General features: G+C 40.4%; 1 protein-coding gene across 1 annotated transcript in view; it reads left to right on the plus strand.

The window, feature by feature from the left end:
* LOC121074715 (vesicle-associated membrane protein 2-like) overlaps positions 1–16,179 on the plus strand; it is a 48,066-nt gene extending 31,887 nt beyond the window's left edge. Inside the window, exons 2-5 of the mRNA XM_040567140.1 lie at positions 326–443; positions 3,688–3,846; positions 5,009–5,060; positions 7,488–16,179. Of these exons, the coding sequence (XP_040423074.1) occupies positions 326–443; positions 3,688–3,846; positions 5,009–5,060; positions 7,488–7,504 (346 nt within the window). The 3' untranslated portion in view covers positions 7,505–16,179. The remainder of the gene's footprint in view (positions 1–325; positions 444–3,687; positions 3,847–5,008; positions 5,061–7,487) is intronic.
* Positions 16,180–18,648: the final 2,469 nt, after the last annotated feature.

Here is an 18,648-nt window from a genome sequence, read left to right on the forward strand (position 1 = left end):
GATGTAAGCTCTGCCCTGCTAGCCAGGCCCATGATCGGTTTGGTCCTTGGCCTAACCTAGGGTAGATGATCAGAACTGCTTGCTTTTTAAAGAGGCAGCAAGGGAGGGGAAGAGTTTGATATGGACCCAACCAGATATAGTGTGCAAACTAATTGCAGAATAGGATAGAATGGGACATCAGGGCTGTGATCCAGGAATGGAGGGTTGTCAGACAATGGACAACTCCTTTTAAAGGAGATACAAACCTTTGACTTGTTCCAGAAGAGAGTAGTGAACAAGTGAAAATGGATTCAGTCACTTTTTATGTTCTCTGTTTTGGATCTAGGTCTGCTCCAGCTCCACCTACCCAAGGTCCCACCAGTGCTGGGGCTGCAGGGCCACCTCCTGCTACCAGTGTGGCAAGTAGCAAACGGCTGCAGCAGACACAAGCCCGGGTGGATGAGGTAAGTCGCTCCACGTGATTTGTTGCTCACCACAGGGGTGTTGTTGTGATTTTTTTTTTCTTTAAGATGCTTGTCTCGCTAGCGATCCTGCTTGTCTGAAGACGATGGGTCTAGGAAATGAGGTTTACCAAAGGATGGCGTTTATGAGGAGGCAGACAGTACAAGAGGTATTCTGAGTGTGAACATTCTTGTACTGGTAACACTTCCGCAGAATAAGTATGGACATCGGTGCTGATTCAGGAATTCATCACAGGTAGTCACATTAGGAGGAGATGTCATAGTGAATCAGCTCTTTTAACGTGTTCCTGCATTCCTAAAGTTTGTATGCTAATCTCACAGGTTGTTTCATAGAGACAAACCACTGGTCTCTTGTAGCTACATGCAAGCTATGAGTGTTGTACAGGTGAGGGCTGTGTTTATTAGTCAGAGCTGTAATGATTAATCATCAGAATTTATCCCCAAAGAAAGGCACCCACACATGACATCACAACAACATCTTCAACAAGTCACCCACACATGACATCACAACAACATCTTCAACAAGTCCTCACTCCTTCTGAATGGTCCTGGAGGAACACGTGCCTGTTCCAGCATGGATTCTTAAAATCTTGTAGGATACAGAAAATCCCTGACACCTTGGCTGTAATGCCAACGTCCATCTAACTGCCATGGTAATGGGAGTGAACAAGCATACTGCTGCTCATGGGTGTACCCTGAGTGTAACAGGAGTACAGCAGGAGCTGTAGCATCCTTGCACACTTGCTGTGCACATTTGTGTGCTGGCTACTTAGTACAGAGTTTTGCTAAACCCCCTACAAAGACTTAAGTAATTACTTACTGCCCATGGGGAAATGGCCAGGGCCTGTGTGATTCTTTTATTCAAAGTCAATAAAATAAAAGCTAGAAAATAGCTGTTTACCAGCAGAAAGGCCTCTTTTCAAAAGCTTTAGGTATACTGTAAAAGACCTCACAACACCCAACTCAAATGCTTTTCTTAAGATGAATTAAATACACCTGTCAGATTGAGGTTTGTCTCTTTGAGAACTTTTCTTTGCTGAAACCTGAACCAGGGTCTTTCTGGCCTCCCTTTTGCTGATGCTTTGAGCTGATCACAAGAACATCCTCTGTCTGCAGAAATATCTAGGCCCGGTTCTTTCATTATCACTGATTTTCACATCACTGTAACTTCACTGATGTTAATGGAGTGTCTCTTGCAGCAGGGAAAGGAGTATGACACTTCAGCTTCTGTCTTGGGTCAGAATAATGAAATAAACTTCTTGTACTGAACATGTTACTTCATAATGGTGCTGTAAGTGTTTATATGAGCTACAGTAAAAGTATCTGTCCTTATAAAGATGAAAAATAATCGCTCGTTATTACTTAAAAGGAGTAATGCAGATCAGACATGTAGGGCTCTTCAAGCACATCAAAGGAGATGGCTCCAGTGAGGCCAGTGAGCCCCAACTTTCTATTTGAGATATTCTATAGTCTGATAATTCTCACTGAAGCCCAAGCAAGTTCTTGTGAAGCATGGTGGAGAAATTTTGTCTCTTATTTTGAACTCTTACCCAGTAGGAGAGGAGAGTGTGTAGCTCTTGGACTTGAAGATTATGCAGGTGATAATTAGTACCCACATTTTCTTCAGCTCCAGTTTGAGAGGGAGATGGAGGTTGGTATGGGTTAGTTTTGAGTGGCTAGCGCATGTTCAGCAGATTAACATTAAATTGTTTAACAGGGAATGGACAATTAATCATTAAATCACAGTATGAGAATAGCCAAGGGAGACAAACACTACCGGTCTTTCAGTCCTGTGAAGGCACTGGGGCTTACAGCACAGAAGGTTCTGTCTGATCTGCTAAGCATTCCTCTGATTCTCCTTACTAGATCTTTCCTGGTCGTTTTTCTTTCATGTTTCTGGGAAAGTAATCTGTAGGTGGCAGCAAACACCACGGCAGAGCACCACATTGCTCCGGCTACTGTTCTGCTCCAACTGCTGTTGTGCACAGATCCCAAACCGAAAGTCAAAGCTCATGATTTTGCCTAAGAGCAAATTTTTGGCATTATTAAAATGATTGGCAGTCCTCTGAATTCTGCATTTCAGCTGTATTCTGCTGGGTTTTCCCCTGTAATTTCTCTAGGCATCCTAGAGCTTATTTTCTAAGGCTTGCTTTTAGGCTAGACAAACATTTACTTATTTGACAAAAATGCAGTCTTGGATGAACAAATGTTCACAGCATTCATGTTAAATTAAATAAATAGTTCTGGCCAAAAAAGGAGAGAAGTGGTAGGAAATTTTTACAGTATTTTGTTTCAGCATTTTCAAATAGTTTAAAATTTTTACTATGATACATTGTACCAAGACAAAATTTAACTAAATACCAGCTGAGAATTTTTTTAAAAAATTTGATATGAAATGAAATGCCTAGAAGGTTTTGGTTTGGAAAAGCAATTAAGAAAATTTCAGTTGATCAAAACATTTTATTTTATTTTAAGCTTGGTGGATAAAGGAAACAAATCTGAGACTGGTGTACCATCTAACATTTCTGTTATCATTTAAGAATTTGTACAGGATTTCTGTTTAGTATTATTGGCTTTCTGGAAGAGGATTTTCTCTAAAACAATGTATAAAATATAAGCATGAATAGGCCTTACCTTCTGTGTACTGGATGTGCACACGTTTTTTTCCATTGATGGGACGTGAGTTCCCTGCTACCCTTCAGGCTGAATTTTGCCTCTTGTCTGACGAAAAACGTCCCTCTCTCAGAATGAGCAAATTTCTTGGTCAGGAAATACATATCATTCCTCTTAGAATGGCCTTTACCTAGTCAACTTCTCTAGTTCAGATAAGGAAATTATATTAAATGCATAAGGAAAATAATGGCTTGTGTTTAGTGATGACTGGACAATTTTCAACCAAACTGTAGTAGAGGTACAGGTCTCTATCAGTTTTTTTTTAACTTATAGTGAAACAGTTATTTGTATGCTAAAGGAAATCAAAAGCTTTAATTAAACTAATTACTATATTTCATAAAGTTCCTTTTTTTTTTTTTTTTTTAAGGCCATCTGGGCACAGTTTAGCTGTGTTAATCTTGTTCTCAATGTATGGTCTCTGTCCAAGCACTTACGATCAAATACTGTAATGGCAAAAGAGTGGTTTCACTATGATATAATTCGGAGTGTGAATGTATGGGTGACCTTTGGCTTTACTGTGTGTGGAATCTAATGCGGGGCTATACCTTTGCAGGTGGTCGATATCATGAGAATGAACGTGGACAAGGTGCTAGAAAGAGACCAGAAGCTGTCAGAGCTTGACAACCGGGCAGATGCATTGCAAGCAGGCGCCTCACAGTTTGAAACCAGTGCAGCCAAACTGAAGAGAAAATATTGGTGGAAAAATTGCAAGGTAAGGAGTACAAAGATCTCCTGTTAAGAACAACTTCTTGGCAGGCGTCATGTATTGGGACTTTGATTCTAGGATGGGATCTCTAAATGGTCTCTTCTTGTCAAGGGGAGAGGATGCCTTGACGTCCAGAATCCAAGATAATATGCCAAACAACTTTGATCTTTACCAAATCTATTCTTTAGATCATTTCTGCAGCATATACAATCTGGATCCAAATTTTAATGCCTTTGTTAGTGTCTGCAGATAGGGATGGGAGAGCATTTCATGGTGATTTGTGTGAGTTCCCTGTGCAAACCACAAAACCCAATCAGGCGCAGTGAATACCAGAAGTTGGAGAAAATAAGTGGGAGACGATCAGCTCCTTGTTCTTTAGAATGGTCAACTACAAAAAAAAAAAAAAAAAAGGAGGGGGTTGTCCACAACCTGCTTTGAGAAGTGAGGAAATGCCAGTCTGTTTTAAAGAGGTGCAGATCTTTAATCAACCAGCTGTCTCCTCTGCTGTCCTCAAAGCCTCATCCTTTCCCATAAGTAGAGGGAACTTCATTCTCCTCTGCTTTTTCAGACCTTCTCCAGGAGCTCTCTTTTTTGGACCCAGAAACTTCAGCTCCTTTTATTCATATAAGACCCCACAACCTTGCGTCCTTCTACACATGCACCATCAACTCATGAACGCTGTGCCAAAAGTTCAGCTTAATTCCCATTTCTCTTCTAAACCATCTTTGCTACTGACAATTCATGTACAGCCAAATAAAACCACCTGTTTCCAAAGAAGAATCCGACATGCACTTTTTACCAGCCTGTTGTTACCTGCTTCATCTCTTCAATCCACACCGCTATGAAATGTAAAGCAAGACAGAGTATTTTGGGTAAAGGACACGTACAAACACTCTAGAAAGAAGTGGATCTAGGTTAGAAACTCAACTAGTCAGTTTGTCTGGACTTCTCCTAGCAGTTGTTGTGCCAAGGGGTGCAGGAAAAGGGGCTTTTTGGAGCTACAGACCCAGATTTTGAGCTAGGTTTAGCCACACCGAATACAGTGAGTCTTTGCAAGTAAAAGTGCACAGGAAGAGCCAAAAAATAAAAGCAAAAAAAACCTCAGGGGTTAATGTTTTTCATGTGAAAACCTGACTTTCTCTTTTTTCTCATAACTTTCTTTTTATAGATGATGATCATCCTTGGTGTAGTATGCGCAGTCATTCTCATTATAATTATAAGTGAGTAATTCATTTTTTCTTTCATTTATGATCTGACTGTGACTGTGACTTATAAAGTGCTGATATATTAGAAAACAGAACAACAACAACAAAAAAGGATATAAAATGTTTAAACAGATTAATTTGTGAAATTCCCCTTCTAGTGTCATGCTGTTATAGTGAGAATTACTGCAAGCTTCTTGGACACATAGGTAGAATTTGCTGACATTTAATGTATTTTACATTAGCAAGTTACATAGCTTTGCCTAGGACTAAAGACTTTCCCTTTTCATGTTTGTATGCTTTTTTATGCAGTGTCAGATATCTTCACGAGAACCAGGGCCACAGTCCTAGCTGCTTCTAGTGAGAACAGTAATCACTGAATTAGCTCATGCCTATAAAAATGAGGGTGAAGGACCACATGCAAATGGACATTAATTATTTTTTTAAAAAAAGCATGTAGATGCCTAGTTTCTACCAAATCAGCTAGAATTTGAGATATTGTTGCTTCTGAGAAACCCTTTGCATGTTGAATACCTAAATATTGGTAAAAGGTGGCCCAAAGTCTTACTGGTTTCTTGTCTCTAAGATCATCTCATTCTACCCTTCTGTTACAGGAAGGAGAGCACATGAATGAATTATGGCCTTTGTGCTAGTTGGGAGCTAGGGATCTCGTAATGACAGGAACTGAACATTTCGTTATGTAACCGCTGGGCTAGCAACAGCTGTTATGTGACATAACTGCATAGAGTCATAGCGTGAGTTGGGTTGGAAAGGGCCTTACAGACCATCTAGTTCCAACTCGATGCCAGTAAGATCATAGCCCTGCAGGCGTGTGCACGTCCCTAACTCATGCTGTTTATTCCCCATGCTACATGCACTCGCACAGAGGCATTTAAGTTGGGTCCCCAGTGAAGCTGGAGCGGCTGCAATTCCTCTGCGCTGCTCTTCAGGTGCTCTCCTGTGACCCTTCTCCAGTAACATGGCATTAACTCCTAAAAGGGGGATTTCTGGAGTTATACAATACAGCTAGTAACCCAGAAGCGATTCACCAGGAGGCTACACCGCGGATGTGAATTAATTCCCAGCTCTCAAATTACACGCCTCATCTTTGGCATGTTTCCATTTTCCTCTGGTACTTCTGTAAAGGAGGCTTACAGGAGCACCTGTAAACATGACTAAATGGATTGAGATGCATGTGGAAGTTTATTAGTCTTACGAACGCTGGCACCAGAGTGACCCAGAATGATTGCAGGGTTTCGTAACTCTGATACGGCAAGAATGGCAAATGGCTAGATATTAATTAACTATATTAACTGGGTACTCCAGGCAAGTGGCTTCAAAGGAAAGACAGGCCTTTGTTCTGCAGCTTAGGGCAGCAGCCTAGGAAGACAGATGTGCAGCCCCTGAACTGGCTGCTGTGTATATATGCATCATCAAGTATTCTGTGATATCTTAACAAGAAAGTAAAAAAGCAGACTTGATGGCTCATAATTTCTCCTTAAATGTTAACTCTGAAATTATGTATAAGTAATTCTATTATAAGTAATAACATTTTTTCCTCATGGTTTTAGAAGTTGGATGCCCGCCTTGCTAAGTTTGGAAACAGAAATAGAAGGTTTGACGTGCTTAGGTTGTGTTTTAGGGCATTTAATCACAAACTTGAATGTCACATCATCAAACCCAGGTCATGGCGCTCACCATAGTGAGATCTAGTGCAGGTTTGGTGAGATTTAAATGCATTTAAGCTCCGGTTTTAAAATTATTTTTCAGTCTATTTGATCCTTCTGTAATATTGTCAGAAGCTGGCAGCTTCAGGAAGGACCCTGTGTATTGAAGTCAGTGGTGTACTCATTCACAGATGCTCTCAAGTATGCAATGCTGGTTGACATCGAGTGTCCAAATGCTGCCACAGACAAGGTCTGCGTGGCTTCCTCAGTGCTGCTAATTTGAATGTGAACAAGATCATACCCTCAGTGCAGAGCTGGCTATAGAGACGGATAGATAGGGTAGTTCCTCACAGCAACAAGCTGCCACAGGTGGTAACATGGCCCAAACCAGGCTACCTTCTGTCCGGATGCTGGGTCCCTGGAAAAGCAGGCCAGCTGCTCAGTGAAGGAGCTATGCCGTGGGGGACTGCAAGTGTTGCTGGAACTGGGGGTGGCTACTCACATCAACACCAGTCCTTGTCCTTTCTATTTCTGGAGCTGCAGTCTCCCCTGCTTTCCACTCCAGCTTTCCCTCTAAGAGCTTTTTGATGGGGGGGAGCAGCCCTGTTCCAGCCAGGAAGGCATGCTGTGTGCTAGACGTGTCGTGCTCTTTCAGCAGGATGCACTGAAGGTGTTTGCCTTCCCCTGAGAGCACATGCTTCTGTGAGCTAAAGCACAATGGTAACTGTCATAACTGTTGTTGTACATCATATTTTTCCCCTTCTGCTTCCTTCCCCAGTTTATTTCTCCACTTGAAAAAGCAAAGGACGACGACTTGGCACAACTTTGTTCACATCAACCAACAGTATCAGTGTTCCTTTGTTGAACTCCGCTTTTTAATTCCCAGTGTCTTGGGATTTTTGCTTGTAATAACCCATAAGCATTCAATGTGGTGTGTTTTGGAATTCTGTTGTTTCCACAAGAAACTGTACCAGCTAAATACTGCCAAGTAGTTCCATACACTGTTTATCACTGTGTCTTAAAATGTGTATGCACTGACCTTCAGAAACTGTAATATATGAAAAGCATTCCAAACATCTCAGAATCAGAGAAAGCGGCTATGGGGAAGCTCCTGCTTAAAGGGATGCTGTAAGGTGGATTGGACCCACAACTAAGGTTTCAGCAAACACGAGGGCCAAAATTCTCAATCTGAGCACCTGAAGTTGGATGGCAAAATCCACTATCAGATGCAGCTTCTTGTGGTAGTGTGTCTCTGCTACGCTTTGAAAAGAGTGGTATCTGCAAGTATTCATAGGATGTGTGACATCTATACTTAGCCAACCAAACACGTAGGTTTTTAGATTAGTTATGGTATCCATGTCTACACACATTGCCTGCGGAAAGTAAATAGGACTGCCTTTTATGGATTGAAATTTTCCTTTGGGGGGTGTTCGGTACAACCAAGAAGCCCTCAGTACGAAAGACAGAAAGAAACCTGTATGACAACCAAAAATATTAGCTAGCAGAATCTTGGAAAAGCTACATGAAATGCAAAAATAGTAACACAAACACCATAAATGACCAAGATGCAGACTCTTGCTAAAAACTGGAGGTGGTGTTTGTCAGACGTTATGGGACCCTCCTGAATGCCAAATCCCAATACTTATTGCCCTAACTTGAAGCACATGAATGACTTTGGTGATGTCTGTGGCTTTCCAGCACAATTGTAGGAAGCTGCCTCTGTGCTGTTTTGCAGAAATGGTCCCCACTGTGAGGACAAATTAAAAATCAGGAAGAGAAGGATGTGGTAAATAGAAGGAATAGCAGAGAGAGAGGCCGAGGAAAGGAATGGTGCCTAGCAAAGTTTTCCTGGAGCACAGGAAGACAGAGAACACTATTCCAAACTGGTGGTGTTAATAGGCTTTTTAGAAATTTAATTTGTGTGTGTGTATAATTCATAAATTATATCTTCTTTATAAAGTGCTCAGCTGAGATACTTTTCATACTTAAACCAACATTTGATATAATTAAAAGATATATTGCAGTTTGGGGAAAATTATTGTATGCTGTAGTTGTAGGGTTACTCCTAAATGTTCAATTTCCATTTTTGATTTCCTTTTTAAATACTGAATAGCTTGTTTTGAGAGGGATGTGGTTAGAATCCAGAGACAGTTCTACCGGGTTTTAAACATATTTAGCCAAGCTAAAAATGAATTATCAAATTTTGAACCAGGCAATCCTGACAGGGTTGTTTTAGGATAACTTCTTCAGTACTTCTAAGAATTGCTATATTTTTTTTTTTTTTAAGGAAGGGTTTTTGGTGATGGTGATGGCATGTTTTTTTTTTTTTTTTTTTTGCCCTGCAACTTAGGGCATTGAAAATAGTGATATTAGCAAATATTCCTAGTATCTCTCTTGATGTGGTCTTAGATTAAAAAACCAACCAACCAACCAACCAAAAAAAAAAACAGAGAATCAAACCAGTTCATTGCATTGGATCTATATTCAAACTGTGCTTACGTAGAATTTTGTGGAGAGAATAAGTAATGCTTAGTTGAATGGTTTCAGCTGCATTACTTTTCCATATATTTATTACTTCATGTTCACATGTACTGTTTCATATTGTTAACTAGCATGTGGCCACAGTCATAATGAAATAGAAGTAACCTTCAGACATTAATAACTTTCAAAGTTACTAATGTGCTACTGGTATGCCCTGTTCGCTTCAGTTCCTCAACTAAGTACGTGAACAGTTCTGAAATCCTCATGGATCAGACAGAAAACTTTGCTGTCATTAAGGGCTTGACTCCATGAAGTGCTACAACTGATTAACTATGTATAATTGAGCCTTTGCTGGAAAAAAGAATAACCCATCCAACTTCAGGACCCTTTTTAAACTACTGAGATATTTGGCTGGCTCTTAAGAAATTACCTCCTCAGGGTGGGACCTGACCACCCATACCCTTGTTGAATATGACTTGATCCTCATGGGACTTTTCTATAGGAATGCTGAAAGGACTCCTGAGGTAAAGATAGCTTTCTCTGGAGATGAGGTCATTAAGGTCATATGCTGATACAGATCCTTAATGTAGAGAGTGGGATTTCCTGTCAGAGTCTGAAGTGACTACTTAGCTGATGTAAGCAGCAGATACACATCAAGGAGTTTGAATCCTCTAGCTACAGAGATGCAAAGTTTCCAAATGAAACTATAATGAGAGTGCTGAAAGCATACAGAGCTTAGGTCCTCCTAGCTCAAGCAAGTTAGTAATCAAAATGGGAGCTTTAGAGGAGACTGGAGAAGAGAAACTCCTGTTTGTAGCATGTGTACTCATTCTCCCTCAAAACAGTAACCAACCGGGATGACTACTAAATCTTGGTAAGAATTTGCAAGGAAGAGTGAAGTCACAAAACCTTGCTTCTAGTGGGTTGTGAAATATTCGTGAAAAGACAATTTCCTCCTGTGTGCTAATAAAATATGTTAAATTCATGTGTTTAACTCTTTAACTTGGGTGCACTACAGCGTGTTTGTATATGTTCAACTCTGCTAGCTGTGCTGTACTGACTGGTTGCAATTAGTAAGATAAGCCATGTAGCATCTCTAATTCAGCCCAGGAAGCATGAACAAGTGCGTCCTTCCCTGCTGTACAGACCCAGAGTCTGCTCCTGCAGAGGGTTAATTATCCTGCACCGAGAACATGGTAATATAGGACTGCTCAGGGTCACGGATTGTGCAACACCATCACATACACATAGAGTGGTACAGAGGACAATCTATATAAACACAGTTGGAGATCTTATTTGTGTTTAAGGCAGGATTGGTTTGCTTTCCACTCATTGCCTCTGCACTTAAAATGTGTATGCATAGCTACAACTGCCTACTTGTAATAGCAAATTTCCCGTATAAAGGTTAACTCCTTCTTGTTTATTCAGCACCAGTTAGAATTTCAATTACTGTGCAGAATCTCAGCTACGCCTCTTCATCACTAATTACTGCCCAGGCTTAGGCTGGTTAAAAGGCACAAAGGGGCTCCCTTTTATCTGCTTCGTGGAAAAACCTCGGGAGACTGCAAGGCTGATTAATTTATGACTGCCATCTTGAGGACTGAACTGAAGACTCCTCTGGCTGGGAGCAAGGGGTTTGATAGCTTTAGCTAGAGTTAGACATCATCTGAGACTTGCATATTCTATCCGTATAAGAAGCACCCCTCCCCTGCTTTCTGGGCTACAGCTGTACAACTAGGATGCCAGCATGACATGGCATTCAGGAACAGCATAGCTGAAATGGGGTGGTTAGGAGCTGGTCTGGGTTTGTACCACAGCTGCTGTGCAACTTGACTACACATCAACTTCCAAGATTTAAGCAGTGTTATTTGCAACCACTCTCCACAGGCTATTGAAGTCCTGCTTGAGCATTACACCTTCTTCCTTCTAATTTAGCTCATTTTGCAATAACATAAATAGGGCTCTAAACCTAAGTATCTGGTACACGGAGCTTGCAGGAGCAAGTAGTGAGGAAGCCCAAACAGGGACACTTAACCTGCTTTTCACTGGACCACATTATGTAACAGCACAGTCAATCCAACCTAGTCCAACATAATCCAAGATTATTAGAAGGAGGAGGGGAGAATCTGATAAAGATCCTGAATGTAACCAAGGGTCTATAGGATAAGAAGTGATTTAGAAATGTAGTCAGTTTGATTTTTAAAGCTGGCACTTCAATTCCATTGGAAGCTGCATGAGGTGAGCCCTGGAACAGATGAGGCAAGTAAAATACTTGGCTTTTTTCTTTTTAAAGGGTGATCTGCAGTAAATGACTGAAACATCTGCAATGCCAGTTATAACTACATAAGGAGTTACTTAGAACAGCCACAGTCTCCTGTGTTTTTGTCTTGGAAGCAAGGGCTTTTGAAATCCTTCTGTTACTGTCATGTTTCTCTCCCTGTTCCTCTGACAGGCCTTCTCATAACTCCCTGAACAGTCAAGCTACTTCTTGTCCGAATACCATGGGTTTTAGCTCTTAAACGCAAGCTCATGACTTGACATCTCTGTTCAAGCATACCTGTAAAATGGTGGTCTGTTTCTCAGAAGTGCATCCATAACGGCAGACTGAAATTTCAGGAACTTTTGGAAGTTCAGATGGTTACTGAACTCTTCTTCATACTTTTATGGAGTGTTTTTGTTTTTTTTTTTTTTTTCTCTGTCCCATGGGAGGTCATTGACCCAGTGGAAGTATGTGCAATCTTAGTATTTTTGGATGCTAGTATCTCTATTGCTTGTGTTGGTGCTAGACCTTTGCAACAAATGAGAGGACACTTGGGTGTGACCCAGGATTTAGATCTTGACCCTGCCTCCCCTGCCCTTTAAACAGGGAAGAGGGCTAAATCAGTAGACGTATAAGGCACTGGGCGCGCTCCCAATGTACACAGTGAGTACTGGAGAAAGGCCCGAAAGAGGACAAAGTCTCTTTGGTCTGGCTTCACATTCTGACCTGAACCTTAGGACTGTAACAGATCTTAACCTTTGGTTCCCATGTGCAGTCAGACGAGTGAGATGCTCTTCCAGCCAGTTCAGCTCTCCCACCTGATTTAGGTCCCACTTGCTAGAAGTGATCCATTTGAGCATGTGTTCCTTCATACTAGACAAAGCATAACGACCCTCAAATTCCTTTCTTTAGATGGAAAAATCAAGAAGGCTGAAGAATGCAGTTTGAAAAAATAGACTTCTATCTAGAGAAATGATTGGCTGAAGATTTCTCAGATGGTGACATTATTATTTTCAGTAGGGATACTGGACTGAGATGTATAAAACAATCAGACCAGAACCTCACATCTTTTTTTCCTCCTTTTCTCCATCAGAAATTCTTCTCTATTCCACTTTGAGAAACGATTTTTTTTTCTTCTTCCACTAATTTCCCTTCCTTATGTCATTAATTTATGTTTCCATTGATGTTCTCAGTGGCTGTTTTTCTCCATTGAGACTCAAAAGACTGTCTTTAAACACATGCATGAAAAGAGATCTGAGCCACCCAAGGAGTATACCTTTCTTCCTGATGCACTGACATTTAAAAGCTACATCTTGCAATAAAGCAGAAAACTGTGGCAGTCCGATTACATGCAGTTTGGTGAAGTAAACACTTGATTATCCAACAATGAGTCATTTCTGCAGTAACCCCATTCTGTCATGACTGGATCGCATCTGCTAATTCTCCAAAGCAAAAATCATAACCTGTACTGGTTTAAAACATGAATACATCCTCGTGGTTCATACGTAACACTCTATTCAAGCAAAGAAACCATGTGCTATAAGTTTAAAAGGACAAAGTACTTGTTTTCAAAGAGAAAATGCTATAGAGAATAACAAAGATAATTATGAAAAAGCTGTCCATTATTTAGCTCTTCTCACTGTGGCTGGCTTCTCCATTATTCTTCAAGTCTTTCTTCATTCTGTTTGAAAGCCTTTGTGGTTTTGGAGTGTAATGTATTTGGAGCATAGCATATTGGGGCTGGGGTTGTTCTGCTGCCCTCTGAATTGACTCCCTGCCTTCTGTCCTGTTGTTATTGTTGACCTTGATCATAGCTGAGGTAGGCCTGAGTGGAGCTCATCCTCCTCCCCAAAATGCCCTGCTGTCCTCAAACTGGGCTCTGCTGATGGGACGAGAACCCTGAAGGCAGAATGCAGCTCCTAGATCGTAATTCAGTTCAAAACGATGTGATGCTGCAGGATGCTCCTGGTTGCTAGACAACAGCATTTTTGCTAAACTACTTTAATTGCAACACTGCAGTTTTAATGAAATTTATTTAACATTTCTAGTAACAGTAATTTTATCAATTTTGATGGAAGGGAGAGGAAACAGCAAATAAGGATTGCATGATAATGACATGGTAGTAAATTGGGAAATGGTTTAAGTGAAATATAGCCAACGTTCAGTAACTTCCTTTTTTACGAGTGGCTATACTTAGGAGCACCTTTCGTACATTAAAACTAAGTGGTGCTAGTCTATTGAGGTGTATATGGACTACTACTTCAAATGAGCTATGACTTGTTGACCGTAGTTGAATTTACTTTCTCTTTTTTTCCTGAAAACAGACGAGACATATGCAGTAAGGGTGATCTACTATTTTTCACGAAGAGAGCTCTTTGGGATATACCATCCAAAGATTCTGTGCAACTCTTGTCTGTTGCAGAAGTGCTCAAGGATTTCAGTCAAATAAGGGCTCCAGAGTGCTTAGTGCAGTAAAGATACATGCTGCATGTCCACTAGGCTTTTTGTTGTATAGGAAGGACTTCAGTATGCCAGCAATGACATCTTTCTGACACTTTCATGAAACTCAAAGGGAAAAAAAAGACTCAAAATAAAAGTAGAACTGTATTGTAAAGGCCATGGGTATACAGCTTAAGGGTTACTTAAGTATTCTTTGCCTGTTACTGAAGTTATTAGCAGCCGTATGGATACCCAAATAATTAGCTTCCAAAGCCCACTCATTAATGACAGATTTTTTTTTCATTAGAATGCAAAGTTCAACCCATTTGCCATTTTCTTTTTTCCTAGATTAGATATAAAATAAAATGCTAATGTAGCTAAGACGTGTTCACAGGTCTGCACAATAAAATATTACCGATAGCCCACTACTTGTCATGAAAAACATCATTACTTTGTCTTGTAAATGAAAAGTCCTCCCTCCCCCGACCACATACGTGGCAAAATATTAGTCACATTATGTTTATCGGCACCTGTTTTAGAAATTAGTACCTCCTACTCAAAAGCAGGGCTTAAAAACATCCTTTGTCTGTTGCAAAAATACATTTTGAGGAGGAAACACCAACTGTTGTAGAGGTTAAACTCCTGGTTTTTTTGTCCTCCCCCATCCCAAAAGAAGCACATATATATGTAGACAGACATTTGCCATTTGGGTGATGTGTTCTCTCTCCAAATATGAATAAGGTAAAGCACAGCCAGTATTTACTATGAGAAACCTTTACTTAGTTTTGCTACATAAAATGCTCTCTTAGTGGCAATATATGAACTCTTATTATAAACTTGTTTTAGTCATTGCAGGAAATGAGAGTTTGCAGCCAGCTAATTAGTATTTTTCTTAATGACTTCTGCTTGAGTTTTAACACCTTAAAGCAGCCTCTGGTGGTGCTAGCTAAGCAACTCAGCAGTGTAGCCTTAAAATGGACAGGACAGATGGTTGGGTATTTCGCACTCTCTGGCCTTCTAGGAGTGAAAAGCAAAGCATGCCCTGTTCTGGAAACTGCTTCAACACACACTTAAGCATACTGAGAATTTCTGTCCTCTGGTAGCTCTGAGAAAGGAGTGAAGGAGAGGGAAGAATTGCATCGCTGTGTGTCTCTTACCACCACATGAGATGAGAGGGCATACTGCATCAGCGAATACCAATGGGGAGAGATGATGAAAAACCTCATTTGTTCTTGCTAAATCCAGGCCTGATAAGGAATCTGTGCCATGTTCTACTTCAAGAGAGGAAAAGCCTTTCCTTTGTATCATAGAAAAATTAGGTTGGAAAGGACTCCTGGGGTTTATCTAGTCCAATCAAAGCAGGGCCAACTTTGAGGTTTGATCAAGTTGCCCAGCGTTTGTCTTGCTGAGTTTTGAAAGTCTCCAAGGATGGTGATTCCACAATGAATTCTGCCACTGGGTATATTCTCTGCCCCACCAAGTGCATTCCCTCCCCTCTGCATACATGAAACCCACTACTCTGACACTAACGCTGAGGTTATCAATAGCATTCAAACAGATTCAAGGCATCTGGTAGTCTGACTCTGCACTGTTTGAGGTGAGGGGCAAAACATTGCTGCTAAGTTGCTACAGTGGCACCAAAGAAAAAGGATTTACTGAGATACTAGTTCTCCTCACAAGTCACCTTAGTGGTGTCAACTCCCATGCAATGCCGCTGGAATGGCAATGCAAAACAAAAACCTTTCTTCTACCTCCTTCCTTTTAGCTCCTTAAGCGTTACGTCCTCTACCAGGAATAACCAGAAATTTGTTTTCAGTTGCCCTTTTGAAAACTAAACTCCAGCCTAAACCTTTAACTGCATCCTTTTAAAGGCCACAGGGTGGTGTTAAGCTATGTAGTAACGCATTCAGAGAGGATCTGAAAGTCTTTGCTGAGAACAGCATCTCTCACCTTGTAGACCCGACTGTACTGGGCAAGAAATTGTGCTTTGTGCCTCTACAGAAAACAGTCCATTTGTGTCTTACTAGAGCTACCTGGGGAGGAAAAAAAATGTTGTGGAGACCAGGAAATTTCTTAAAGTGCTCTACCTGGAGGTCAGTGGAATTCTGTTTATAAATGATGAAATTCCGCATGCATTTTGATGCTAAAATTGTGACAACTTACCAAGTTTGATATTACTGTACTTTCCTGTGGATGGTGATTTTTTTGGAAGTGGTGAACGTATTTTCTGAGAATACTGTATACATTTGTAACATGTATGTTTGTGCCAATAAATCTTGTTTTAAGAAGATGCTTTTTGTACCATTTCTGTTCTCAGTACACACAGTTTAAGCACAGTTGAGCATTTTCAGCTTTCATTCCCTCTCTGTTTTAAGTGCTAAAGCCTTCTGGAAATTAAGATTTTCCAATTCACTCTGAGTTTTTATATAATCAGTCTAATAGAAAAGAAAACAAAACCTGTTGTATAAAAAATAATGAAGTCCATGTTCAAAAAGGGTGAGGGGAAACTGCTATAACCATTAAAGAATCATGAAGAACAGATGCGTGAATGTGTTTAGTGCATGTGATCTTACTCTTAACTTTCTCAGTGGTGAAATAGGTTTTCCTTTTAATAGAGCACCATTAACTGAGGGAACTCACAGCGACAAGGTACTGCTCGTTCAGACACTTGGTGTACTTTGGATTCTTTTTTTAAATGGAGAAAAGATTCTCTGAGGGGGATACAGACTCTATTGCAGGATCATTGTCTGCCTTAACTTGAAACAGCTGATGCTTGCCACTAGGGTAATGGCTTAATGGGGCATGGGACCGGTTGCCATCCTTATTGCTAATAAGTAATTAAGCTCTTTGAAGGGACAAGAGTTGGAAGCTGCTTTTCTCCCTCTCCTAGTGACAACACCTACATTTTAAAACATATAAGCATCACGGTAAGCCCTAGACAGCTTTGCACCTTCATCCATATGGGGTATCATTTTCATTCAACAGGTCTAGCTCTCCTGCAAATCACCTCGGTGCGTATAGAGGGCATAATATCATCTCCCCATCCAAACCCACCAAAACAGGTAATACCAAGATGTTTCCTCATATGATGGTTCTCTATTAGTAAAGCTATAGATTTTTTCCTTGGTAACTCTCAAGCAAGCTTGGCAATAAATCGGAGGCGCTATGAATCTGTAAGGAGAAACTAGGAAAAAACAATCATTGATTTCTTTCACACAGTGAATATTCTTGTTTACATAAAATAGCAAATAAGGACTGAGGTGAATTAGGTTGAGCGGTGCATATGAATGTGAGACTGAAGCACAAAGGAAACTGATCAAAGGCAAAATGAGGCTTGTGCTAATAATTAAGGAAGCACAATGAAGTAATACTCTATTAGCACTCTTACAGTCAGGTTGGGTAGTTAGCTTAGATTTGTTGAAAGAAAATGTCCATATTTCCCATTTTCTAACTTACAAGGAACTTTAGTTAAAAAAAAAAAAAAGTAAAACAGTAAAAATGTAATTATATGTTATATAGAGATTAAGGTGAGGATAGCAGGACTGGTAAGATAATGAGAAAAATCAAATGCTTTTTGCATGCTGCTCAGAGAGCAATTCCATATAACTCATGGAAGCTCAGGGAGAAAAAAGGACTGTTCCCTATGGTTTACTAAGTTACCAGTTTACTGAGCTACCAACTCTGGAACTTGCATATGCATTGGAAAGCCAAGAGAAGATAGTACAAGGACAAAACGAACCTTGAAGTGACTGTCCATGCACCTTGCTTTGTGAGCTGAAGTACGTGAAGGTAAGTGAATGAACAAGATGCTTTTAAATCTTCCTGACAGACCTGACATTTCAAAAAATGTCTCACACAACTGAAAAAAAAAATTGCAATCTGAGAATAAAAGCCTGTACTCTTGAGACTGTTAGAACACTGCATGAAAGCAAACTAGGCAGTGATGACGACTACAAACAAAAACCACCTCTTTTTGCTTTCTGAGGTCTTTCAAACCTAGGAGAATATAACCTTGTAAAGCCACCTGTGGTTTGGGCAGCTATTATCAGAAGTTCTTACTACCTGTAAATATTAAAAACGTGGTAGACACTAAACTCATTTTACTGTGGGAATTTCCTGATATCAAAGGCACTCTGTTATTACTGTTTTAAGGCAGCTTTTAGAATGACTCCGCAGAAATAACAGCCTTTTCTTCTCCCTTAGCATCTGAACAGTCTAATTATAATTTAACAGCTGTTAGCTGAACTGCTTTACAAAGGCGGGTAAGCCTGGCTTTTCTGCCTTCTGTTGGCCATATTGCAGCTTTACTCCACTGAATGTAGTCAGTGGATTTGAGAATCAAATTTCTAGTGCTTATCTAATAATTGGCAGGTTGTTCTTTTAACTAGAGGATGTACAATACAACACTGTGTTATTTACATATTCTCTGGGTTAGCCTTGAAAACACCTGCTCCATAGTCCAGCTTCACCAGGAGCCTGGCAAGACCTCTCAGTACCAGGCAGTGCGGGGCTATGTGATATAATCCGTAGTAAAAGACCACGAGCCTTAACTACAGTGCACTGCAAGAGCTGGGTATATCAAAGGTGTCACCAGCATCACACAGCCTTGTGCTAACCTGTAATTTGTTAAACTTCCTCCCTAATAACCCAGGAAGGCTACAGGGGAGAGAGAACCCCGAATCTTTCCTAGTCCCTGTCAAACGATGGGGAAGGCGGAGAGTTCCTGTTTTTTTTTTTTTTTTTTTTTAAAATCTCAGAA

Source organism: Cygnus olor, chromosome 9 (assembly GCF_009769625.2).
Source record: "Cygnus olor isolate bCygOlo1 chromosome 9, bCygOlo1.pri.v2, whole genome shotgun sequence".
NCBI classification, from domain to species: Eukaryota; Metazoa; Chordata; class Aves; order Anseriformes; family Anatidae; genus Cygnus; species Cygnus olor.